Source organism: Clavispora lusitaniae (genome assembly GCF_014636115.1).
Source record: "Clavispora lusitaniae strain FDAARGOS_655 chromosome Unknown tig00000187_pilon, whole genome shotgun sequence".
Classification (NCBI taxonomy): domain Eukaryota; kingdom Fungi; phylum Ascomycota; class Pichiomycetes; order Serinales; family Metschnikowiaceae; genus Clavispora; species Clavispora lusitaniae.
Genome location: NW_027093980.1, coordinates 532,604 through 558,195, shown reverse-complemented (window position 1 = coordinate 558,195; position 25,592 = coordinate 532,604). Strand labels below are relative to the sequence as shown.

General features: G+C 39.0%; 11 protein-coding genes across 11 annotated transcripts; 8 read left to right on the top strand and 3 right to left on the bottom strand. All coding sequences in view use genetic code 12, as the record gives it.

Annotated features, from left to right (window-relative positions):
* Window positions 1–1,633: 1,633 nt before the first annotated feature.
* Window positions 1,634–3,589, top strand: FOB63_004253 (uncharacterized protein; the record flags this gene model as incomplete). Its single annotated transcript, XM_002614900.2, has 1 exon — window positions 1,634–3,589. One exon carries the CDS (start codon window positions 1,634–1,636, stop codon window positions 3,587–3,589), a length of 1,956 nt encoding a protein of 651 aa, XP_002614946.2.
* A 368-nt stretch (window positions 3,590–3,957) lies between these two features.
* Window positions 3,958–5,007, top strand: SUA71 (transcription factor TFIIB; the record flags this gene model as incomplete). The annotated part of the gene is made up of 1 exon (XM_002614901.1): window positions 3,958–5,007. One exon carries the CDS (start codon window positions 3,958–3,960, stop codon window positions 5,005–5,007), a length of 1,050 nt encoding a protein of 349 aa, XP_002614947.1.
* Window positions 5,008–5,125: 118 nt separating this feature from the next.
* On the top strand, window positions 5,126–6,067 carry APA2 (bifunctional AP-4-A phosphorylase/ADP sulfurylase; the record flags this gene model as incomplete). The annotated part of the gene is made up of 1 exon (XM_002614902.1): window positions 5,126–6,067. One exon carries the CDS (start codon window positions 5,126–5,128, stop codon window positions 6,065–6,067), a length of 942 nt encoding a protein of 313 aa, XP_002614948.1.
* A 473-nt stretch (window positions 6,068–6,540) lies between these two features.
* On the top strand, window positions 6,541–7,016 carry QCR7 (ubiquinol--cytochrome-c reductase subunit 7; the record flags this gene model as incomplete). Its single annotated transcript, XM_002614903.2, has 2 exons — window positions 6,541–6,668; window positions 6,770–7,016. The coding sequence occupies 2 exons, from the start codon at window positions 6,541–6,543 to the stop codon at window positions 7,014–7,016; spliced, it is 375 nt and encodes a 124-aa protein (XP_002614949.2).
* A 111-nt stretch (window positions 7,017–7,127) lies between these two features.
* FOB63_004249 (uncharacterized protein) lies at window positions 7,128–8,046 on the bottom strand (the record flags this gene model as incomplete). The annotated part of the gene is made up of 2 exons (XM_002614904.2): window positions 7,128–7,965; window positions 8,015–8,046. 2 exons carry the CDS (start codon window positions 8,044–8,046, stop codon window positions 7,128–7,130), a joined length of 870 nt encoding a protein of 289 aa, XP_002614950.2.
* A 790-nt stretch (window positions 8,047–8,836) lies between these two features.
* On the top strand, window positions 8,837–11,938 carry SLA2 (Sla2p; the record flags this gene model as incomplete). Its single annotated transcript, XM_002614905.1, has 1 exon — window positions 8,837–11,938. One exon carries the CDS (start codon window positions 8,837–8,839, stop codon window positions 11,936–11,938), a length of 3,102 nt encoding a protein of 1,033 aa, XP_002614951.1.
* A 4,918-nt stretch (window positions 11,939–16,856) lies between these two features.
* RER1 (protein retreival receptor) lies at window positions 16,857–17,511 on the bottom strand (the record flags this gene model as incomplete). Its single annotated transcript, XM_002614906.2, has 2 exons — window positions 16,857–17,428; window positions 17,481–17,511. The coding sequence occupies 2 exons, from the start codon at window positions 17,509–17,511 to the stop codon at window positions 16,857–16,859; spliced, it is 603 nt and encodes a 200-aa protein (XP_002614952.2).
* Window positions 17,512–19,140: 1,629 nt separating this feature from the next.
* On the top strand, window positions 19,141–19,869 carry PGA54 (Pga54p; the record flags this gene model as incomplete). Its single annotated transcript, XM_002614907.1, has 1 exon — window positions 19,141–19,869. The coding sequence occupies one exon, from the start codon at window positions 19,141–19,143 to the stop codon at window positions 19,867–19,869; it is 729 nt and encodes a 242-aa protein (XP_002614953.1).
* A 367-nt stretch (window positions 19,870–20,236) lies between these two features.
* On the top strand, window positions 20,237–22,327 carry FOB63_004245 (uncharacterized protein; the record flags this gene model as incomplete). Its single annotated transcript, XM_002614908.2, has 1 exon — window positions 20,237–22,327. The coding sequence occupies one exon, from the start codon at window positions 20,237–20,239 to the stop codon at window positions 22,325–22,327; it is 2,091 nt and encodes a 696-aa protein (XP_002614954.2).
* Window positions 22,328–22,444: 117 nt separating this feature from the next.
* FOB63_004244 (threonine aldolase) lies at window positions 22,445–23,566 on the bottom strand (the record flags this gene model as incomplete). The annotated part of the gene is made up of 1 exon (XM_002614910.1): window positions 22,445–23,566. The coding sequence occupies one exon, from the start codon at window positions 23,564–23,566 to the stop codon at window positions 22,445–22,447; it is 1,122 nt and encodes a 373-aa protein (XP_002614956.1).
* A 1,217-nt stretch (window positions 23,567–24,783) lies between these two features.
* On the top strand, window positions 24,784–25,566 carry FOB63_004243 (transcription initiation factor IIA large subunit; the record flags this gene model as incomplete). Its single annotated transcript, XM_002614911.1, has 1 exon — window positions 24,784–25,566. The coding sequence occupies one exon, from the start codon at window positions 24,784–24,786 to the stop codon at window positions 25,564–25,566; it is 783 nt and encodes a 260-aa protein (XP_002614957.1).
* Between the last annotated feature and the right edge of the window lie 26 nt (window positions 25,567–25,592).

Below are 25,592 nucleotides of genomic sequence, written 5' to 3'. Positions count from 1 at the left end.
TCATGTCGAATTCATATCAGCGAGAGTGTATGGGGAATGCATTTATTGTGTAGGAAAAAACGTACTTTCGATGACAATCGTGTATATATAATGCAGAGGCTGCATGTTCGTTGTTGTTCCTGTGTGTACTCCACTTGTACAATCGTCAAGGGCAATCAAAGAAAGGAGCACTTGCCGAAAGTTTAACGTAGGGGGGTTGAATATTTTTCCAACGGGTAGATGGCTCAGCACGTGAAAAACGTTGAAGGAGGGGAAGATGCAAGAGCAGTTGGTGGAGAAGATTTTTTCCGCAAAGAGAAACGCACCGTTACAATTTTGAGAAGTGTGCACCGAATGTAGAATTGTTCACAACCTCAACCAAAATTATTCAAACCAAAGCGCAAAAAATTTTCAAGCAAACGACAGAAATGACTCAAGCTTCACATTACAGTGCTGTGAGTATTACTTGCCACAAATGTCCCAAAAACTCTCTTCAGATATTCGCAATCGTTTGGATTGGATTAAGACCAGATGGGCTCAGTATCAAGATATTTACTGTTAAAAATAGTACCATTTGCTCCATGGTTTAAATCTTCATAACCATATGCTTCGCTCTTTTTCCTCTCTTTTTTTTTACTTTAATTGCGAATTGGTCAAATTTAATTTGGCTAATGTGCTCTGAATAGAAAGAAGAGCTCTATATACCAGAAAATAATGGCCTAAAAGAAGGAAAATGGTTAGGAGCACCAGTGCTGTGCGTATATGACACAACCGAAGATTGATCATTAACGACCAATTCATCTTCAATTCCAGCGCTTCCGATTATCGTACATGCACTTTTTTTTTTCTTTTGAATTTTACCCCTTACGATGTCAGGGTGCACACTCTACTATCGTGTAACCACTGCTTAGTGTACACGACTCTTCACTTCTCGCATTCAGATGATACACCAAAGTACTCTTACTTGCTATTGTCCAGTTCCAATGTAGGCACTAGATTTTGGAGCTAAGTTAAGTCATTGTGTGTTTTACAACGTTATGGCAGCGTGTTTCGTGTTCATCTCACTTTTAAACGGATGAGGAAATTCTCATATTAACGTGACCGACGTAATGCATACGCACCCTGTTCCTCTGAGAATTTTGTTGGTCTGTATACCTCATTTGCTTTTGTTTTTCCCGTTTTCAGAGCTTCTTTTGCTTTACGCTACACTTCATTCGGGAATCTGAATTTTCAGAACCTGGAAGACCATCAACTGCCAACCAGCTTTTTTTTTTCCTTACTCTTGGTCTAACAGGTCCGGGGATAAAGCTTCATCCTCCGGTTTTCTGGACCCTCGCCTCCATCCCATAACGGGTAATTATTTTCTATCTTGTCGCCCTGATCTTTGCATTCTTGGCTGCTATTTGCTACAATTGTTAGCGTCCGTTCCTTACAGCGTTGTCTTCTCTTCACGCTCGATTTTTGATTTCTTTCCTGAGCTTCCGGAAACTTATCTTCAATAATCGAACATCCATTTCCGTCCGTCTTTTGTTCATCACCATCATTAGCATCGAAGCAACTTTCATTTCGTTCCTTTCCTTCCTTTCACGAACCCTATATTCACGTCCCACATCCTCAGTATAACACTGATTTATTACTTTCCAACCAACCTCACATGATAATAATGACTTCCCTCCCGCCAGCATCCCATTTGTCTGTCCCATCTGCTCTGGGCGGAAAACGTTTCCATCGACACAAGCGGTCTGCAGCAATGTCTGGGGACTTTGACGTTGCTAGTCTAGGCATACTTTCACCCCCTCCCCCGTTGTCTCAAGGCTACAGACACACGTCAACTTCCTCCAATCCGCACTTCCCCACTGAGGTTTCTCCGCTACATCAAAGGCTGTATCTGAGTCTGTTTGCAGTGAATTCTTCTCATTCGCGGATTGGCAGTTTGGATGATCAAATGCTTGATAAGCATTTTCAATTTTCAAATAAAGAAGACTTTACTAATAAGCCCGAAAGCGAAGAGTTCCATTTTCCTTCAATTCCTGGGACACCAAAAGAGGTTTCTGCTCCAACCACTCCGAAGCTAATGCCACTTTCACCACGCTGCTTCAACAACAGCCCTTCAAACTTGAACTCCCCTATTCGCCTTAGAAATAAGAAATCAGGATCAATGACTTCTGCGAACACTCCTCGGATGTTCTTGACTGAAGAGACTGTCTTGGATAGTCATAACATTCCCAACGCGGTGATCGATTTAGATGAAATTTTGTATGCTGAAGATCGAGTCGATAGGGAGATTCGGGGGCTGGATTTACACGTGAAAGACTATTCTGAACTTACATCTCCCCCTCGAATCACAAAGCAAGGTAGTCTCTCAACATCTCCATTCTGTGGGCCCACATACCCTAAACAACCGTTGAGAGAACTAGTGGCTGATGCAATCAAAGAAGAAGATGACTTTGAAGATTCAAGACAACCAGAAGATGAAACTCTCACTGAGGCTCCAGAAGTTGCACATCGTCACAGCACACCGCATCTTGTTGAACACGATGTCTTTATCAACCCACAAGAAACATTTCAGGGCGTATATCAAACTCAGTCTGCAAACTCCTCAAACTCGAGTCTTCCTTCAGGTACTTTCATAACCCAGCGAACATTTTCTTCATCTTTAATTGAGAAGACCCCGTCTAACTCTTCTAAGGACTCAAATACCTCTTTTATATTTACCAACGCGGGAACTCCAACATCCAAGCGCTCCAGTGCAAAAGCGACAAGATACCAATCATTTTATGACCAGTCTTACAAAATCTCGAGTGCATTAAAGAACTCCTCCACCGAAAGTGTGCATGTGCTTCCTACATACGTTGACGGCAATTACTCTAAGGACGACTCAAAATCTCTTGGCCATTCTTCAAGTTTTCCAAGCCTTAGGTCCAACGCAAAGCGTTCTGTTCCCTTGCGCTTCATTGATGCTCGTGGTAAACGTGATATGAAACAAAGCTCATCTCCTATCCATTCAAGCAACAAAGTCTTGCCGCTGCAGGAAAATGGCCGGGCTCTGGTTACAGTGGAACATGCCGTCAACATTTCCGCAAAGGTGGCCACCAAAACTGTCGAACAGCCTACAGCGGTAAAACCAAAATTATTGACCGATGTACATGTTCCGAAATTGGATCTCCATTCTCCCTCGAGCATGGTTTCTGATTTTTCGTCCACTGTGGATCCTACTGGCGATGGTTTGACTGACCATTCATCTGTGATATCCAATGTGGAACTGTCCTTGACAAGCAAAGGCTCTGGGGAAAACTTGAGGGCACCTATTGCGATCCATGTGGAAAAGTCAATGGATGCTACCCTTCCCTTGAGCAATACGAGTCTTGAATCTGGCGATTTTGGACTGAAGTCCTTAGGTAGTGGAAAGTTATCAACGCTGCCGTCGACTCGGAATCACCCTATATCCCCACCTGAGAGCCATAATCTTTCTATCCGTTCTCCTCAGAAATCATTAACACTGCGGAAGGATGCCAAGCATGATGGTAAAATGGATGTTGACAAAGAGAAAAAGCATGTCCGCCGCAAATCCGAGATTTTTTCTAGCTGGTTCAGAAGAAATAAACCATAGCTATATCTGACGCTTCTATCTATATAATTGTTTGCACATATGTACCCTAATACTATTTTCTTCACTAACACCGAACAGGCCGAACAGACCGAACCTTCACGAACATATAATCGTAGGTCGTGCGCATAACACTTTGGCTTCCCCCATAACTAAGTCATGCTCAAAAACTTTTACGATAACTTACTAATCAAGTTCAACTCAGGAATAGTCCCTTCTTTTTGTGTCGTTCACTCGATTACTACAGCTACTTTTTAATTCGAGGTAGCAGGGATATTTCAAGTATTTGTGTCTCCCATCAACTTTCATTGGGACAATACATTTTTCAGCATACCCAACCTACTGTAATCTTCCAATAAGTTACACCTGCCATGAGTGCTCAAACGGCAAATCCTCCAACAGAAGAGCCTTTTCTTGGGCCTAATCTCAATATCACACTTGTCTGTCCAGAATGCAAAATTTTCCCCCCTGACTTGATCGAAAGATTTAGTGAGGGTGATATTGTTTGCGGAAGCTGTGGATTGGTTCTTAGTGACAGGGTAGTTGACACCAGGTCGGAATGGAGAACATTTAGTAATGATGATCAAAACGGTGATGATCCAAGTCGTGTAGGTGACGCTGGAAATCCGTTGTTAGACACGGAAGATCTTTCGACAATGATCTCTTATGTTCCTGAAAATGTGAAAGCCGGGAGAGAGTTGAACAGAGCACAATCCAAGTCTTTAGTGGACAAGAAGGATAATGCCTTATCGGCAGCATATGCCAAGATATCACAAATGTGCGATGGATATCAGTTACCGAAGATTGTTCAGGATGGGGCAAAGGAAGTGTACAAATTAGTTCATGACGAACGATTACTTCGAGGAAAATCACAAGAGTCTATTATGGCAGCCGCTATATTCATTGGTTGTCGTAAGGCAAAGGTGGCTCGTACATTTAAAGAGATTTGGGCATTGACTAATGTGCCAAAAAAGGAGATTGGAAAGGTATTCAAAATCATCAAGCGGGTTATCCAAGAGAAGAACGAAACAAACCCAGGTGCTTATTCCCTCATAAAGGACAGCGAGCAAACGACACAAACGTCAGCTGAAGATTTGATAAGACGTTTCTGTTCTCACTTAGGTTTGAGCAACGAAGTGACGAACGCCGCAGAATACATCGCTAGAAGATGTAAGGAGTCGGGTATCTTAGCTGGGCGTTCTCCAATTACGATTGCAGCTACAGTTATCTATATGACCTCCTTACTTTTTGGAGCTGAAGTAACACCATCAAAAATTGCCAACAAGACTGGTGTGAGCGATGGTACTATCAAAACCTCATTGAAAGTTATGTATGAAGATCGGGAAAAATTGATTGACCCGAGCTGGGTTAAAAGCGGTAAAGTGAAGTTGGAAAATCTTCCTAAATATTCCCGTGACTAATATAGATTGCTGGCTACCCAGGTGACGGCGCGCTGTTGGTGCATCACCAGTTTCGCTCACCATATGTAGGTTGTTGAACAACTCCACGTTTTATACTGTTTTCTTTTTCAAGTACCTAATGTCTGAATTGCCTCAAGATTTTCAAAAGAAATTGTATGAAAAATATTATACTGCTTTAAAAGGTGGTTTCTTGATTTTCAACGGCGAGTCTGCCACCAAGGAAATTTTGACAGCAGAACTGAATGGATCGTCTTACCCATTCGAATTGACGGAGCTCCACAGTCTCCAAAAACGTCCAGAATCTGGTTCCATCAATGATAACCCATTTGCTAAGCCCGAACCAGAATTAACTATTGTACCATCGCTTCATGAAGATTTCCGTGTCGTTTTCAACAAGTTTCCTGTTGTTCCTGCTCATTTTATGGTTGTTACGAAGGAGTTCAAATCCCAAAATACCCCTCTTTCGCCTTCTGAATTAGTGGTCACCATGGAACTATTGAAGAACTTGAAGGCGAATGACAAGGAAAAGAAATGGTTTGCATTCTACAATTGTGGTCCAGAAAGTGGCGCTTCTCAGCCACATAAGCACATCCAGTTTATGACGCTTCCAGAGGAATTTACGCCTTATGCAGAGTCTTTGGCTAAGACATCCCCTCATTTTATTCCAAATCAGTTCCAAGAACCATTGCAGGACCCTAACTTGCCGTATGCTCATTTCGTGGCCAGGTTGCCCGAGAATACACTGGAGCTCACCGAGGACCTCTTGGCTATGACATTTGTTTCTTTACTCCAAAGGGCATGTACAGTTTTAAGAGACAATGGTTGTGACCATATTTCTTACAATTTTTGCGCCACGACAGAATACATGATGATCGTTCCAAGATCCTCAGGCAAATACAAAGATATTTTTGGAATAAACTCATGTGGTATGATGGGCTTGTTCTTATGCAAAGATGCGGAATTGGTGAACGTTGTGAAGGAGACGGGACCACTCAATATCTTGAAGGAGTTGGGGTTTCCAAATGTACATGGCCAGGCCAGTACTGAGTATCATTACTAGAAATTGATAACCATCTAACTGCTAAAGGTTTGTCTTCTATATCGGCACTAGCATCCTGACATTACAACTTATAGATTTATAATATCGAAATACGTACCCTTCCTGAACATGTAGAGGGTTTGTTGGATCTCTAGATGCAGTTCACTAAACTATTGGTAATCAGAATTAAGCTAGTGTTTTGACACATCCATAATGGCAAATGCTAAACTGACTTTGTCAGGGTAATCTATTAGCCATAACGGTTTCCATATTAAGGGGAAACAGTGCTTCCAATTTGTACATGTTGAAAAGATAGGCAGAGACTTACGCACGTGACCTAAATGACATCTTAATGTTTAGCGTAACAGAGTCATGTTTCCTATTTAGGAAGTCTACGGGAACCAATCACAACTAGTGCTTCGCGAACATGTAATCGCGAAGAAAAACCACGAAAACGTCTTGCTACTCCACTAAGAAACAACAGATAAAGCAATATGGCTTCTATCACTTCTATTGTCAAGGCATCTGATTGGATCTTGTCAAGACCAACATTGTCGAAGATCGTTACTCCACTCGCAAAGACCTTCTGTGCCTATGCTGGCTACAGAGAAATGGGTTTGAAGTATGTACATTCTCACTCTCATGGTTGATGCCATGAATGTATCCCTGCTTGTTAATTGCCTACAGTGCTCCTTCATTATTTCTGGATACTAACTCTTTTAGGTTCAATGATTTGATTATCGAAGAAAACCCTGTCGCACAAAAGGCCATTTCCAGATTGCCTGAAGACGAGCTTTACGCCCGTAACTTCAGAATGATTACTGCTCACCAATGTGCGTTGTCTCACCAGTTGTTGCCAGCTAGTAAAGCGGTTAAGCCTGAGGAGGACACCCACTACTTGATTCCTTACCTCTTGGAGGCTGAGAAGGAAGCTTTCGAGAAGAAAGAGTTGGACAACATTGAGGTTTAAACTAGCATCAGCTCCTGAATATTCATTAGCACTTATAAACGAGATAGTATTTTTTTATGTTTGTAGGTATTTTCCATTGATTGTCTCTATAAAGTTCCTTATAACTATCTATCAGAACATACCCACTTTATACTTTCTTAATTGTTCTAACACTAAGAAAGTTACGATCGTGTGGGGACCCAATCTTATAAAGGATGGCAACCAACCTCTGAACATAAAACCAACACCTTCATTCTTAACAGCGGTGGTCAAGATTGTGACTGCACCGCCACTCGTTCCCTTGGCATTCATAATTCTGGTCTTAACGACATCTGCTGGTGAACAGACTGTAGTTGCAACCAACCCGGCTAATAAAGATGCACTGAAGTGAGTCGACTTCTTAACTGGGTCCATGTTAAGGGTGTCAACCAAGAGTGCCTTAGCAATATCGTAAGTCACAACTTGAGAAGCGGTCATCAAAACTCCTCTCACTAAGTTAGGTGTCAAGCCTCTGAACAAAGAAGAGATTCCTTCATCTCTGGTAATACGATAAAGTCCATCAAAAGCGTTTCTGTAGTGTCTTCTTTGCTCCACTGGTAAAGTTGAGTCATTCTGCATTCTAATGTTCACGACATCTGAGGGATTACCAACCAAACCACCCAATGCACCAGAAACCATAGACATAGGCAACAAGACTGCCGTTGTTGCAGTTTTGTTGTATTTTTCCTGATATGATTCCTTCATGAATTCGTAAATACCAAATCTGACTGTTGAGTATGTGGCTTGTCTCAACAAGGACGCTGTCAAACCCGAATAGATTTTGAAGAAACCTTCATTTTTGATAATCTGATACACCATAGACACCAAAGACTGACCAGGTTTCGAAGCTGTTTGCAAACGAACTTTAGCCAAGTCTAATGGATGTGTCACTAGACATGCAGCCATACTGGAGGCACCGCCGTACCAAAACCTTATGGTGTTAGTAAGTTCATACTAGTGCAATCTGATCGATAACATACGGATAGTTCACCTTGGTAGTGTTTCCGGACATTTCACGTTGTGGGTGGAAGTTGTTTTGTTTCGTCGAACGCAAAGATTACTCGCTTCTACAGAGTGCATTCAGATTTTTTTCCGCAGAGCATCAAGCCGCATTAAGACAAAGACAGGAAGAGAAGTATGTCAGATTTTTGGATACTTTCTTATCGTCTGAAAATAAGTAACTGACGTTTTGCATTGCTCCTTCCGTATTTACTAATGTCTAATTAAACTATTAGTGCAACCTCAATTGTTGATTTATCAATAGTATGTGATCGGAGATTATCGGAAGCCCCTCTGAGCGACACAATTCCCCACTCTCATATACAGTGCTCAACAGCGGTTAGTGCGACCTGGGTGTCGCAAGTCATGCGTTGAGCCGGCCCTCTATCCAACGAATAATAAAAATATGCTATGCTGTCTTAACAGGTGATTCTATCATTAAGAAAAAGTGCTTGTTAGATTATTTTACATCGCTTTCTTTGGTGCAGTCATCTTCGCAAGAGCTTTTTCCGGACTTAGGAATTTAAAATATTGTTTGCTCACGACGCGAAAGGTAATGAGAATCGTTCTTCTATTCGAAATCAACTTCTGTATTTTCATAATTTACAAAGTATAAAACTTTGCATAGGACTGTCTACCGTTCGTAGAAGAAGGTTGGCACAGTTTTCTGTTATCATTCAAGGCACGCCTACAGGAGAGTGCTAATCACTCGTTATGTACATTGTGCAGGAGATTTTCGGTCGCACTGCCACATGTTGACAGTCCGTCGTTGCCGATTCCACTCTTAACAATACTTAACCATAATGAGTCGTGCTGAAGTTGATTTGCAAATCAGTGTCCGTAAGGCTTGCAATGCTGAAGAAGTTCCTCCGAAGCGGAAGCATGTTCGTGCTTGTATTGTGTATACGTGGGATCACAAGAACTCAAGAGCGTTTTGGAATGCAGTGAAGATTCAACCGTTGCAAAGCAGTGAAATCCAATTGTTTAAAGCATTGATAATGATCCACAAAGTTCTTCAAGAAGGCCACCCTAACACATTGAAGGACAGTTACAGAAATAAGGATTTTTTGTATTCATTATCGACAGTTTTTCCTAGCTCAAGTAGCTATGGTCGTTTGATCAATCAGTATGACCGATTTCTTTTGAGCAAATTGGACTTCCACAGGAATAATCCTGGTTTCAATGGAATGTTCGAGTATGAAGAGTATATTTCATTAAGAACGGTGAATGACCCCAACGAAGGATATGAATCCATTTTGCAATTAATGGACTTACAAGATTCCATCAACGAGTTGCAGAAGCTCATCTTCGTAACTATTCATCAATCCCCAAATAACTTGTGCAAAGTCAGTGCTTTGGTTCCATTGATTTCAGAATCTTATGGTATCTACAAATTCTTAATTTCAATGTTAAGAGCTATGTATCAACAATTGGGCGATGATGAAGCTCTATCCGTATTATTTGAGAGATTTGACTCACAACACTTTCTTTTGAGAGATTTCTACACCGATTGTCAATCAATTAAGTTCTTGACAAGTTTGATTACTATCCCAAGATTAGGAGGCAATCCTCCAAACTTGAGAATTAGTGATGATTCTGAGAATCCATCTACTGATACAGCACCTGTAAGTAATGATTCTACTTCTCACTTATCACAACAGCCTACCTCAAATGTTGAAACTCCTTCACTTCCTCCTCCAGTTGATCTGATTCATTTGCAACAGACAGGAATTTTCGATCAGCAACAACAGTTCCAGCAGCAGCAGCAATACTTAGAAGCTCAGCGTCAGCAACAGTTAGCTGAGCAAGCCGAAAGGCAAAGGATGTTCGAGCAACAAAAGAGGGAACAAGAACAAAGAAGATTGCAAGAGCAAGAATATTTGAGGCAGCAACAAACTCAAGCACAGGTTCTGCGTGTTTCAGAATTAGAACATGACCTAGTCATGTTTAAAAACCAATTTGATAATGACCAGGCATTATTGCAACAGTACGATGCCCGAGTGAATACGTTGGAAAACGAATTGGCGAAAATTAATGAGACCGCCACACAACAAGTCGCGTCTAAAGATGAACAGATTAAAACTTTGGAAGAACAGGTTAATAACTGGGCCAAAAAGTATGAAGCTCTCGCAAAGTTGTACTCTCAGTTGCGCCTGGAACACTTGAATCTTTTGGCCAAATTTAAGAAGATTCAACAAAAAATTAGCAGTGCTCAAGAGTCTATATTGAAGACTGAGAAGGTTGAGAAAGATCTTAAAGCGAAAAATCTTGAACTAGCAGATTTGATTCGTGAACGTGATCGTGCTAGATTGGACTTGGATCGCACAAAAGCGTCTAAAGACCAAGAAATCGAAAAGTTGCAAGCAGAAATAAGAGAATTGAACGCGCAGATGAATGATTCTGGGAAGTTACATTCCACCAATCTCGACACATTGCTTTCCAAACATCAACAGGAAATTGATAGACTCAATGCGGAGCTAGTAGAGAAAGATATGAAGCTCACTTCTTTGGGTGATATCAGTGAGATCCAGGAAAAGTTGAAAGAAAAGGATGTGGATATTGAAATTGCACAAGAATCATTGGATAGTGCATTACAAGAGTTGGCTACATCGAAAAAATTCTATTTGGAACATGGAGTCAAAAAGTTATTGAATTTGTTGGATGTCATTTTGGCTAATAATGTCAGACGTATACAGGACTCGAAGCACGAGTTGTCTTCGCCAATGCAAGCTGGTAACTCCAACGCTTCACCGGAGTATTTGTTATCCGTCATTGATTTATGTTCTGACACTGCGACTGACTTTGCTCAGGCATTCAACAATTTCATTGCAGAAAGTAATGTATCATATGAAGATCCTGAAGATTCCACTCATTCCGAAATCATTTTAGCAAGTTCTGAACTTACTGCGACAATCAATGATTTGATGTTAAATGCAAAAGGTTTGAGTCGGAACCTATCTACCTCAGATGAGGAAAGTCTTGTTAGTCTCATCAGCACAATGCTTACTAGCGCGGAATCCTTCTTCCTGAGTTTAACATCTGATACTTTAGATGAATTAGACAGTGACGATGACAAAATTGATTTTGTCATTGATTGCAATGTTCTGTTTCAACATTCATTGCAAGACGTCTCCTCTTTGGTTGATAAACTTAGAGGCAGAAACTCGTCAAAGCTTATCAAAGGTAAGATCGAAGATGCCGTTGATAATGAGATGGACGAAACCGCCAAGGCTGTCGACTCAGCAACTGAATTTCTCAACAAGCTTTTGCTTTCAGCCTCTCAGTCATCAAATTTCGAAATTCATGAATCTATTGTATCCGCAGCATTATCGATCACAAAAGCTATTCAATTATTGATCATCGCTGCTACCAAATGCCAGAGAGAAATTGTGGATCGCAATAAAGGTAACGGGACAAGAAGGGACTTCTATAAGAAAAACAACAGATGGACTGAAGGTTTAGTTAGTGCTGCGAAGGCGGTAGCTGGTGCCACAAACATTTTGATCCAAACAGCAGATGGTGTCCTTAAAAATGAAAATTCCCATGAGCAGTTGATCGTTGCATGTAACGAAGTGGCTGCATCTACTGCGCAACTCGTTGCAGCTGCGAGAGTGAAAGCTAATTTCATGTCTAAGCTGCAAGATGACTTAGAAGGATCTTCAAGGACTGTTAATACAGCATGTAAGTCGTTAGTGGCTAAAGTTCAGTCATTACTTACTAATGCTGGTGATTCAGACCAATCTGTTGATTTGAGCAAGCTTACGCCATATGAAGGTAAAACTTTGGAAATGGAGCAGCAGGTTGAAATCTTAAAACTTGAAAACCTGTTGGTAGCAGCCAGAAAGAAGCTTGCTGAAATTAGAAAGTTTGGTTACAAAGACGATGTGTCAGATGATGAAGTTTGATAAATAGGATACTCATTTTATTCATACGCGATTATTAGTGTGCCCGTTTCGATTTTCGAAGATATCACAGTCTCGGGTTTTCAATAACTGCCTAATTGTTTCCTTGTATTTTTGTACCGCCGATTTGAATTTTTATGTTTTGAAACCCGCCTCAATGTGCCTTGTAGTTGACTTTTTTTTGCCTATCTTACTCACTCAACCGCCACTTTTGGGGTGAATGACGACGACTGCTCCTACTTTTGCTCTTTGCCCTTTGTATCTTCTTTGCCCTATCTTCAATGTCTATTATAACTTCCACCCTACATTTATTGGGTTGCAACTTGTTTTTTTTTCTTCATGTGGACGAAATCATTACGATTATGCATACTGCGTGGTGAGTAGGCAAATAATACTTTTCATTGGTATGGCACCTAACATTCATTGTGCATAGACAAAGTAAAAGTGTTTCTTGTTTTCTATCACATTGACACTCTTTTCTGGTTTTATGCCTATAGTCACAACCAGTAGACACGTGCAATTGGAACTGGATGTTCTAAGACATCTCATATCATCAACGCATAGATGCGTCGCACTCAGACTTTATTAGACACTGATCTAACTTACAGCTCGACTGCTTAAAGTCGATTAGGGAGAAAGCAATCCATAGATCTGCTCTGTGGTTAAACAATGGTGACCGATACCAAATCTTTCAACTAAAAAGACACACGCAATAGTTTCTCATGATTTTACCGGGGTAGTCCTGACATTTGTAAAAAATTGAGAAATCGAACGCTATAACTAAAAAATCCCTCCATAAAAAATTGGAATAGACTCGGAAAAGCTCCAAATCCTCAAACCCCCTAGAACTTAAAGATTGGGATGAAAGAAAGCGAAGATCTTGATGGCCTTTGTTAGAAAACTGGACAAAAATTGTGCTCTTGACGCATGCGTAATTTTGCAATAACGGAAATCTCGAGTGCAAATACTTCGAATACGACAGTCATTGACGAGGAATAGAAAGATAATGCGACCACATTACTATTACAGCTCACAGCTCTTCTTCAACCTAATGTAAAACCACTCATGGCTCATATTCTGTATTGCTCATTCACCTATCATGTATATTTGTGGTACACCATACGAATCACGGTGGAGACATTACTTTCCTTCACTACTAAGAATAACGTCTATCAATTCAGTACAGAATCTACGTATTTTAAAAAGTGTGAAAATTTACCCAGGAATGAGTGACCCACAGTCAATTCTTTTCAAAGCTTCATTCAAATATTGGTGAGTGAATGGGTCGATCTCCCACTTTCAATCATCTGATGAAAGATTTTTCTCTTAGCAAGGAAATGTCAGCTAGCAGGGAATGTCGTTAATGCTGAAATAAATCAAACATTTTTGATGAAGGAGTGTTTACAGAGAAATGTGCTAACATTAAAAAGAAAACATTCAAACACTCATAAACATAAATCTTAAGTACTTGACAGGCAGTTGCCACACAGCTGAACTTAAGATTTGTAGACTTCACTTCCCATTATTTTAGGCAGAAATGGTAATTTAAGAAGGCCATAGACAGATTTCAGCAGGAAGTATAGAAATACAAAGGCGTATTCGAAGAGTAGAAGACAGTCAAATAGAGTAAAGATACATTACGAAGACAACTGCCATCAACTACATTATCTGACTCAACTGGTGGAATCACGGTTCGGCAAAGAAACACTCACATAGCTTCAAAAAAAAATTGAAAATCACTAAACAAAATACTCGTAAGGAAGAAAGTGGTATTATTTAAGAAAAAATGTATTTATTCGATGGCTGGGGAAAAAAAGGAGTTAGTCCCATGTAAGAGACGACAGGAATCAACAGAACAGAAAATCGATAAATAACCAAAAAAAAGTAAAGAATCAAAGATCAACCACAAAAATGCAAACACAATAAGAATAAAAATTTAAAATATCCCATGAAAATATACACAAAAGTAAATGTATTAAATCAATTTACCAAGGCGGCTTAACTAAAGATATCATATCAGATACATTAAAGATTCAACTTATTTACTGACTATTCTTGAAAAAACCAAAGATTGAACAAAAAAATATAGAAAAAAAGCTCACCGATCACACATCAATCCTATCAGGCTCAAGAAAGTTAAACATTCACAAGGGACATTCCGTTCACTTAATCATAATTTTTAAATACTTCTATACGAGAACTACAAGAGTTGGTCACAGTAGAGTTTACACAGAATTGAATATTGAATGAAGGAACACAAATTATCATTTAAAACTATCAATCAACTGTTACTTAAACGATATAAATTGATTTCTATCAAAAATGATTCTGTCAGTATATGGTAGTTTTCTCTTTATAGGTTACTGTTACATATATTTCAGGAGGATTGGTCAATTAATTCTTAATTAGCATCTTCTGGTTGCAAAACGAATAATTCAAATTTGAGGAAATCCACAAGGTAAGATCATTATTTCGTTTTCTACGAGAAACATTTCCAAAGTTTCTGAAATTTTTTACACATCACAATATTCGAATATTATAGAAATGAAAATACTTGTTAAAAATATATGCCACTAAATTATGAATAGGGACATTGATAGACACGAAATGATAAAACGCAAATATGTTACTAGTCGATTTTAAGAAGACACTTGTTAATGCACTCATAATCAAACAGTTTGCAATAGCACCGCACTCCTGGCCTCTCGTTGAATAATTTTAATCTGATATTAAGTACATATGTTTGTGAATCAACGTTCTCAAATTCTTTTCTGCATGGTTTATTCACAGCTTGATAATATACCAAAAAGTAACTAATTATTTAACATAATCATAATTCAAATAGAATCTTCAACTAATGACAAACACATAAAAATCGAATACTTATTCGCCAGAAAGTCAAATGAAATTTATGTATTGCAAACTCTACACTCTTAAAGAGAACGGAGAACAGTAATTTAATATTAAAAATTGAGAATATTGTTGTTGACCACTTTTGTTTCAATTTCAGATTGGGATATGTTGGGTATGAGTGGGCTATATATTTTTTGATTGTATATTTGCTGCAGTGTCAAACTTAGTTATGTAGTAATTATGAATCATTAAAATACGATGTGATGGAATAATATGTTAACACTAAGTAATTCTCAGCTTCTTTAATGTACCTTATTAGTGTAATAGGGTTAGTTTGAGGAACTTTGCAAATATATGGGGTGGCAAATGTGAACGTTATATAACATTAGAGCTTTTTACAGCGTTATTTGTGCCTTAGTTTGAAGTGGATGGTTTACACGCTAATGTCAGCATCATATTTTATTCGTGAGTATGAAGAGAGGAACATTTGTATTTCGAGTATTCTTTGAAATATCTATAGTTATATATTGATGTTGTTATTCGCATCACGCTTGTTATGTATTATTTTCATTTTATGTTCCGGTGTTGCTAGTATATTCTAATAGTATCCTGTTACTTGTCAGTGTATGTTTAAATAAACTTAGTAATTTTTCTTGTGGAGAATACAACAATGTGCTGAATAGCTTTGAATTTAATTTTGAATCAATGGTTAATGCAGTTGGTAGTTTTATAAAATACCATGTATAATCAATCGGTTCGCTGTAGAGTTGTACTTGTATGTGATGGATTTTCGTACTCAATAGGAATTTAGCTCCATTCGTATGTATGGAATCATTATGTAGTTTTATGTAATGCTGCTGATTGGAAAGGGTGACATGTAATTTCAGATTCCCAAAGATATTACATTGATTTAATACATACATCTTTTTTTTTTTTTAACTTGTATTTCCGAGATTTTAATTTTCTTTTTGAATGCATTGTTCTTTTAGAGTAGTGAAAGTACGAGTGCGTAAGAATAAATTCAATACGAATGGGGTTTAAGTCCTTTTTTGTGTCTTCGATATAATCTATAATATAGTTTCACAGAATCGAATTATGCCGAATATCTTTTTACATTTTGAATTATTTCGGTAAGTTCAGTGTAAATATTGTGATGAGTAGCAATTGCTGGAATCAGATTAACTTACTCCTGGGTACGGTAGGCAACGTCCCAGATGACAAAGTAGAAATCTTGTTTCGCGCATGTATTTGTTATTGTAATGTGGTTTTGTATTCCAACTCAATACATGGATTCGGGATATACAATATTCCCATGTAAAATCATAGGATGCATTCCTATTTCTACCAGAACCGCTCTCTGCAGCCTAATCCTTTGAGCAGTAAGTGTGTTGAATCACTCAAGTTTATACTTGATAGTATTTTATTATTGACATGTTATGAAAAATTTATTGCTGGATACATTTTTACTAGGTTTAACCATACTAGCTGTTGTGTGAGCAAAGCTGATTGAGTAGCATTTTCTACGCAATCATTAATAAATGCTATTTTTTTTTGCTGTGTCTTCAGTATGGTAAACTAGATCCACAATACTTCTTTCCATTCCAGGTGCTGTAGATAGCTAGAATAATCGAGATATCGGGTTACGAAAGTGTTGTTGGATACTGCTAAAGGTGAGAGATATAGACCCACCACGTTTTAGTACCTGAGTGCAAGAAACTAAAATTTCCGTCAAATACGCACGTATACATTGCGGATGATTCAACATTTGAATCTCATCGTAAAGATTTAACTGGTAAAGTTAAAAGACTAGCATTGCTGATCAAGAATTTGAATCAATAGAGTTGGCTGTATTTATATATATGTTGTTTTTGATCGCATTCACGGAAGTGAAGTGAATGACGACAGATAGGATTAACATTGGTGTGTTGTCCAGTATTGAAACAAGTATGCGTACTCTGTTCTTTGTAAGATTGGCTTTTAATCCTCACAATATCATTGTTTTCGCCAATTTTAGGCAATTGGAAGCAATTCATAGCTCATGCTAGGTCACAGCATCCCAATTCAAAATTTAGCTCCCATACTTTGCTTTTCCCAAGTCGAGGGGCACATATTTGTACTTGATCATATGCTGGATCTGTCTTCTCATGGTTAAGACAAACAAAATGATAAAGTATACGAGCAAAATTGGCCAAAAAACAGGAATATCAAAAATGGAGAAGAATGTAGCAACCAATGACGCAAATGTTAACATTGTTGCATTCAACCAAAACTTGAACTCAGGTAAGCGTCTGATAAATGGTCTGAATTCATCATCCTGCTCACGAGGTTCTTCCCCTCCTTCTTCGAGAGACGACGACATCAGCTCTTGCTCTAAAGAAGGATCGAACTTTGGTGTTAAAAATGCTAAGAACATGTTAAGGAGCGATATTCCTAAAGCATAACACACAATGTACCATCCTTGGGCCACGAAAATCCGTACTAAAAAAGTGAAAAGAAGTACTCCAAATGCAGCCCAACGACGCGTTGTGAATGGTACACTTCTATCAAGAAGCTCTTGAATCGTGACATTTATCTTACGATAATGTCTGAAAGCAGGATGGTCATCGAAATCGAACATGTTTTGAACCTTAGAGATTGTTTCTGGTTCGGTTTTTTTGTGAGAACAAAATTATACTCAAATTCCTGTATATACGTTCTTGGCTAAAGGACAGTTGGATTTCCATAACATACAAATCCTAGAAATGTTGTAGCAGCAATTTTTAGGAATATTAAATGGCCGAATAGCACGGCTTAGTTTTGCGCAAGATATTATAAATAGCAAGAGTAGTTGAACAAATGCTCGGAGTTTATTGCTTGATTTCAGATTCTAAGAAATGCTTTATCGCCGTGGGAGAAGTTTAGAATGATATACTCGCATGTAGGGGATGATCGACAGAGGAATTAGAGTCATCGGTGATATTCATCTCTTTCTGAGACTGTCGATCAACAAATTTCGTGTCCGGTTTCTATTTCAGATATCGTAAAATGTAATGGAGTCTGGGTGTTTGAAGGACGGACTAAAGTGGCGGATTACCCTGACTCGTGGTATTACGTGAAGTTAAAAACATACGACTCAAGTAGTGAATACTACAATTTGAGACAAATTATTGAGAGTGATCGTTTTCAGATGTTAGTATCATCTTTTGAGGCTAGGTTGTAAGAAGGAGTTTAGAACTCAGTAGTTCCACTTTTCAATCGGCGAAAAGAAATTCTGTGACGTTTTATCACTCTTTTTTTTTTTTTGATTCATTGGTTCGCTAATGACTTCGAATGTCTGTGATGTTCTGCACCAGATAATGATTTATGTAGTCACTTGTCTGGTTTCTGTGAAGCGAAAAACTTTAAAGACCAGTGATCTGAAAAGAAGGTTCTTCACTTCGTACGTCTGGCGGAAGAAGAACCGGGCCGGAAACAATCCGAGTAGTTTTGAAAGTTGCAACATGTTTGCAAATCTTATGTGTATTTCTTCTTCTTCTTAAAGATTCTAACATGCATTGAGTTGAGTGCCGAGAAGATTGCTGGCAAAAGAATACAATGAAATATTGCTAGTTAGAAATAAATTAAAGACAGGCGTTTGTAATAATAATCCCATAATACATAGATGATGAACGCCTGGAAATACTCGTCTAAGGTCAACTCAATAGCCGAGCTGTGTAGAAATTAGCGGTCATATATTGCCGGACTGTGTTTTCTTATCGTAAGTTCGTGCAGTGAGTTAAGAAACGATAGATGAACACGAGAGGGGTACTGTTAATATTACAAAAAAAAAAATGAAGTTTCGGAGTGTTATGAGCCGCAATTACGACGCAAAGAATTTATTGTCGCTCTCGATGTCATTCACATTAGTGTTATAAACTTACTATGTAGATCTAGTGTACTACCATTTCACATCTTGTCTATGGCTAACTAAAGCGTTTACATTAACAAATCTGAATGACTTCCTAAATTGCAGAAAACGGAATTGAGGGAATAAGCTATTCTTACACGAGAGAGTGTAAAATTTTGCTTATGTATGGCTCTAATTCGGTATTTCTCTCGTGTAGACCGCATGATTCATCACTATGTGTAGGAAAAGCTCCGCGGTTGGGAAGGGGTTTGTTTGTTTTCTGTCAGACGACAAGACTTTTCTCGCGGCAATCCTTCATCTAAGCTTAGAAACGCACTCTTTGTCTCATATTATGCTGAAACGCGGTATGTCGCGTTTGATATTTATACCATCGTGATCGCCATGTTTTTTGTAAGCAACCTTTGATCACTGTTACTACCCTTGCGAATTACAATCGCGTCCATTCATTTAAAAATCAACGTTAATAATGATCGTTCCAATCGCTACACTCTTTAGTCTTGCCTCCTTTGCAACGGCAATTCCTTTTAGAAGATATGACAACTCTTCTGAGCCAATTACTTCTTTGAGTGCAGGAGGTGACACCACTTCAACTATTGACAAGTATATCACCATTACTTTGGCTTCTACCACCTACACTACTGAAGCTCCAGAAGCTGCATACGAGACTTCAGCACCTGCTTCTTCTGCACCTGCTTCTTCTGCACCTGCTTCTTCTGCAATCACTTCTTCTGCAGAGGCTTCCTCCGATGCAAGCTCCTTACCTACGACCTCCACTTCGACAATCACTACCTTTGTGACTGTCACCGAAGAGAACGGCTCTGTTACCACGGAAGCAGCTATTGTTGAGACTGGATCTTGTGCTCCAACGACCGTTACTGTCACCGTCACTGATGTTCCTTCTTCAACTACATCGGAAAACGTCACCACCATCACCCAAGTTGTTACTGCGTCTTACCCAGTGACTGCAGAATTTACATACAGTGATGTTACCACCACCATTACTTCTTTTATTGAAGTTACCTCCACCCAAACTTCTGTATCCACGATTCCTTCATCTTCGGTGCAAACTGAGGCTCCAGCATCTTCTGCTATTGCCTCTTCTGCCCCAACTCTCTCTTCGAGCTTGTCAAGTTATGTTAATGGAACAAACCCAAGCTACAAAAGACTTAGAAGAGGGTTTAGTTTTGATTTCTGAGTATACCAACTTTGGATTGTGAATCCTTCAAGACGCCCTTATCCGTGGTACTCAGTACTCATTGGATGTTTTGGATTGCCGTCCCGGTTCGAATTCGTGAACTTTCTCAAGTGTTTATTTTATGAATATGTTTTAACTGTAAACACCTGCTATATAAATTAACACAATTCCAATTGTATTACTCCGTTATTAAATTTGAGGGGAAATGTTATTGTACTTGAATTTTATTAGGGATTCTTTTTTTTCGATCATTCCATGAAGTACTCGTCTTGCAAGGAGGCTGTATCGCTTCGCTGTGACGGATGCAGGTGATGGTCGCGGGTTTCATTTTTTTGAACTAAACAATAAACAAACACCCATACCAGCAATGCCTCACGATAGCTTGTCCCTGGAGGAAAGACTTTCCCCAATAAAACTAGCGGCATTTGATTCTGCTTCACGAACACAATCTGATGAGATTCAGAGAAAAGTGAGTGCATCCGCGGATTTGTCCTCTCGATCAGCATTTGGTCTCATTAAGCACCCTCATGGACTTCAGGCAAAACACGAATATCGCAGAAATACTTTGAACCACCCAAGCTCATTCAAGACGCCAGCTAAGCCAACAACTAGAGATGTTGTGACATCTCCGCGTTTGGTGGCACCTGTCTTGCAACCAGATAATACGGACTCTATTGCGGACAGTCCTTCTTATAGAATTAGAAGCAAGCGGGTCACTGAAAAGGTCGACAATGATTCAAATCCCCTTTTAATTGGAAACGGTACTACGAAAAAGACTCAAACTGAACATAACTCAAACAAGAGACCTTCTTCAGGAGAAGTTTCGCTGTCCGTATTTAAACAGTCCAGACTTTCGTCCGCCGGAAAGTCGCATGGTGCTAACACCTCCGATTCATCTTTTCACAACGAGTTGCTTGAACGAATGAATAGTAGCCCTGAGAATATCAATCATGGAGACGACCCTGCGATGAGCCTCACAGAGAAGCAGTTCGGTGACGACCTCATGGAGAATCATGATTCACGGATCCTGGAAAGTAACCAGCCTGGTGTCATTGTGCATTTAAATGATACCCCCATTTATACTGCTCACCAAATGGAGATGTCAAGGCAAAGTCTATTGAGTGAAATAGTGAAGATGGAAGCTAGTGTTGTTGAGAAAAATGACGAGATAATTGAACTTACCAGTGCTGTGAGTAATGCAAAGAATAGAATTTTGCGTCTTGAAGAGGGAATCAACGAAAAACTGCGAGCTGAATCACATCTCAAAGAGAGTGTTCATCTCCTAGATTTGCAAATTGATCACATCAATAAGGAATTGAGCCAAGTTAAACTGGATTTGAAAGTTAAATCGGCTCTTTTACAGTCTTCCGAGGACAAGCTCAAAGATTTAAAAGAAGGGTTTGATGAGGAAAGACGTACGTTGAATGACACGATTGTCAAACTAGAGGGCCATGCACAGGAACTTGAGGTTGTCCTTGCGGAAAGAAGCCTGGAAATATCTACATTGAAAGCGGAAATTGAGGGTATAAAATTGGAGAAGGAGAGGTTATTCAGAGATAGAGACTCATTAAGTGTTGAACTTGAAAAAATTTTAGCGTCCAATGAATCACTACTATCTAAGCTTAAGGCAGCGGAAGATGAAAGAGAGCATTTAGCCCTGCAGTTACAAATGAAAGAAAGATCATTGTCTGAAAAAAATGATCAACTTAAAGATTTGGACGAGAAATTTAAGGAACTATGTGAGGAAGCGAGTAGCCTACATAACGAAATGGCTAAGCTTGAGACAGAACAGAAATCGAAGGATGAGGAAATTTTGAAAAAAGATCACCTTTTAGAACAACTGAAGGTGCACTGTACGCAACTTGAAGGAGAGATTACTTCGTTAAAAGATGAACTTAAATCGAATCGCGACTTATATCAAAAAGATACTAATATTACTTCGAGTCTTCAATCAGAAATCGATCATTTGATGAAGAAAGTGGAGGATCTACAAAATCAAAACCTTGAGAAAGATCAAATAATCAGCGGAGATACAAAAAAACTCACAGAATTGGTGGAAGAAGTTACGAAACAAAAACAAGTGATTTCAGAGCTCAAAACAAAGGTAACGAATAAGGATGAATCAGCCTCTGAAACTGAACTACTTAGACAAATAGCAAGCCTCAAGCATCAGGTCTCCACTGCTCAACAGAAAACTGATGAAAGAATTCAAGATGTTGCTGAGCAATTATACCATCAGTACTCCAAGAAGCATGAATTGAAAGTCAACCAATTAAAGGAAAAGTATGATGCTAAAATCGAGGACAGCCATCGTGAGCTTGAGCAAAAGCGGCGTGAAATTGAAACTTTAGATAGCCAATTGAAGACTGAAATGAAGGAGAAGAACTACCTTCTTTCAGTCTTGGAGAAATCGGATAGCACTTTCAACAAGTGTACCCCAACAAGAAATAGGTACTGAAGAGTATATTTAAGCCATTTTTTAGAGGTATAGAGATACGCATCGAATAGCACCCATCTGAGTTCAGTTTATAACACAAATTATAATAAAATCTAATTTATTAGGATTGAATATAAATTATTCAGTTGCTGCATAAAACTTGAGCAGTTCGGTTTGGTTATATGGATTGCGTTTTGCCTCATCAAATGTCTCCTGGAGAGCCAATTTCAATTTTGATACGGCATCTTCTGTGATTTGGTAATGAATTGCTATACGACTTCCGTAGGCCTTCACCCCGTGTCTTTCGCAAGCCTTCGTAAAATATTCATCATTTATCTTGTTTGCTGCCAAATCAATGAAGACGAAATTTGTATGAACAGGATGTTCTAATACAATTCCCTGCTGTTCGCAAAACTGACCAATATCCTTTGCAATTCTATGTGTGTCAGGCAATTTGGGAAAGTTTTCCTCTATAGCAACAAGTGCCATCAGAGCAAGTAAGCCACTTTGTCTTATTCCTCCTCCGTTCTGTTTCCGAAAGTGGTTCGCCTTTTGGATGAACTTTTTGTCGGACACTAAGACAGAGCCAACCGGAGCACCTAAAGTTTTAGACAAACAAAGAGAAACAGAATCAAAGTACGAGCAATATTTGGCAATAGAAATTCCTGTCGCAGCAGAAGCATTCCAAAGCCTGGCACCATCAAGATGCAACCGAACACCATTTTTCTTGCAAAATTTTGAAATCTTCTCTATTTCTTCTACAGGGAAGATCATTCCATGCAAAGTATTCTCCAAGCTTATAACCTTCGTGGGGGCAGAATGAATCTCGCCGTCATCTGGTACGAAGTTGGGAAGAATATCTTCTTCCAAAGTGAGGTAAACATTGTTTTTTGGATGAATTGGATGAATCATCGCTTGTGAGAGGGTTGGAATTCCACCTGCTTCATGGACAAATATGTGAGACCGATAATCACAAAGAACAGCATACGGAGGTTGTACTAAATTGGTTCTAATCGCAATTTGGTTCAGCAATGTTCCGGATACGCAGAATAACCCACGTTCTTTGCCAGCAAGGCTGGCTACTTTCTGCTCTAATTTCGTCGTTGTCTCGTCCTCATTGTATACCGCGTCACCTAATGAGGTATTGGCGATTGCAGCGACCATTGATGCAGTGGGAGTAGTAAAAGTGTCGCTTCGGAACTCATTCGCTGCAGGGCTGTTGTTGAAGGGGGATAAATTGATTTTAATTTGTTCAGTCATTGCTTCGATTTTTATGTTCAGTGAGTCCAATGTACGTACAGTGGCGAAATTACGGGCAGGAGCTATCTACCCCAATCAATGCGCATGCTACATAGTTGACTTCAGTTCAGGGATAGTCCATTGACCACTATTCTTCATGTGCAAACCATGATTAAGAAAAGCTAAAAGAGTGCATTAGAAGATCTTGTATTGACTTAGACGTTTTTGATCAGTTGAAGCTTTCGGAAGACGTGATCAGCATACGCCTTCCACGTTTTTTTTTCCTTTATATTCTTAAATAATCATAGAGCTGAAGTCTATAAATTTTGCTCTATTCAATGAACAGTATAACCGTTCGCAATAGATACATCTGTTTTCTAGTCACTTGTTATTAATTGTTTTCTATGCACTAAAGGAGCTGTCTCTAGTAACGTACGTAGCATACTTTATGCGGGGAACCTGTGTGTGAAATACTCTATTTGCGAGTTGGTGAATGTATGAATGTACGATTTGTTTCGTAAGGCCACTGATACGATAGTAGATGCAAGTACTCTTCTTCAAGAAAAATCAAAAATTATGACACAACTCGAACGATAGTAGTTCACGGCCGTAAATATTGTGTTTGGTTGAGCGTTACTCTGAGCATACAAAGTTCAAGTGCTCACACTGACACAAGCAAAACGAGTGCTCTTATATCAATTCAAGCGTTGCCTTTACGGTACATAAGCTCAAAATGTAAAACTTTGGGAAGAGAATTAAAGCATTTTTTATTTTAATTATTGATACATTTCAACATGAAAACGCATAATGCTGCGAATTTTGTTAAAAAGATAAAACCGTTGCGAACAAATCTGGTTGCCATGGCAACCTACAAAATTGATCCAGATCACAAGTTATGAAAAAAGGATAACAATTGAATAAGGTGATCCATAGGATTGATTCTAATATATATCTTATGACTTTATGCTTACTAATCCATTTTTGAAGCATCTTTGTAGATGGAAGACAAATGGAGGAGTGCGAAAATCGAAATTTGTTAACTCAACTCTCATTTTGTTCAATACTACTCCTTATCAGAGCAACTACCATACAGTCATCATACGGCTAATCAATTCGAACGAATATTGGGCGGTTATATTCCTCACACTTTGGCCTACTAGATATCTTGGCACTACCTTCGTATAATCTTTTCAAGAAACCGTTATTACCAAAGAGTCAACAGAAGCAATTAGAAAACAATGTCTAATTACGAAGCAGGAAAATTATACGAGTCTGTCATCGAGGAAGTCATTACAGATTCCAGACAAGATTTTGAAGATTGCGGTATTGATGAGTCCACATTACAAGAATTGAAAAGACTCTGGTGTGACAAATTAAGCCAATCGAAAGTATGCTATTTCAGCTGGGATGAGGAAGACCCAGAGTTACAACATCATGTTCAGCAGAGCATTATGCAAGGATCAAATATGAAAGATGACCCGCTACAGTTGAATACAGGGTTAGAACTACCAAACATGTCGGCCTATAATACTACGAACAACTTGATGCACAGCAATGCTCTCGGCAACCAAAGTGCCAGTAACTTTTCTATGGGCATTGAGATTCCATCTGTTAAGCAGGAGTATAGTGACGAAAATGGATTAATCTTGCCCAAAGTTAATCAAACCGATGGCGCATTCGAGTTTACAGTTGAAATAGACAGCTCGAAGGCAAAAGAAACCATGAACAAATTGAAAAGTATCAACTTAAAACAGACAGATGGGGCAAGCAATGATGATGATGACGATGACGACGATATTTTTAACGACTCGGATGACATAAACTCAGATTTAGATGACGAGTTGGACTCCGAGAAATCAGATGACGAGGATGCCGATCAAGAAGGACAAATAATGCTTTGTTTATATGACAAAGTTCAACGGGTAAAAAACAAGTGGAAGTGCAACCTCAAAGAAGGAATTGCTAATATTGAAGGAAGAGACTTCGTTTTTCAAAGAGCGACAGGAGAAAGTGAATGGTAAAACAAAACAGGGGACGCACGTCACTT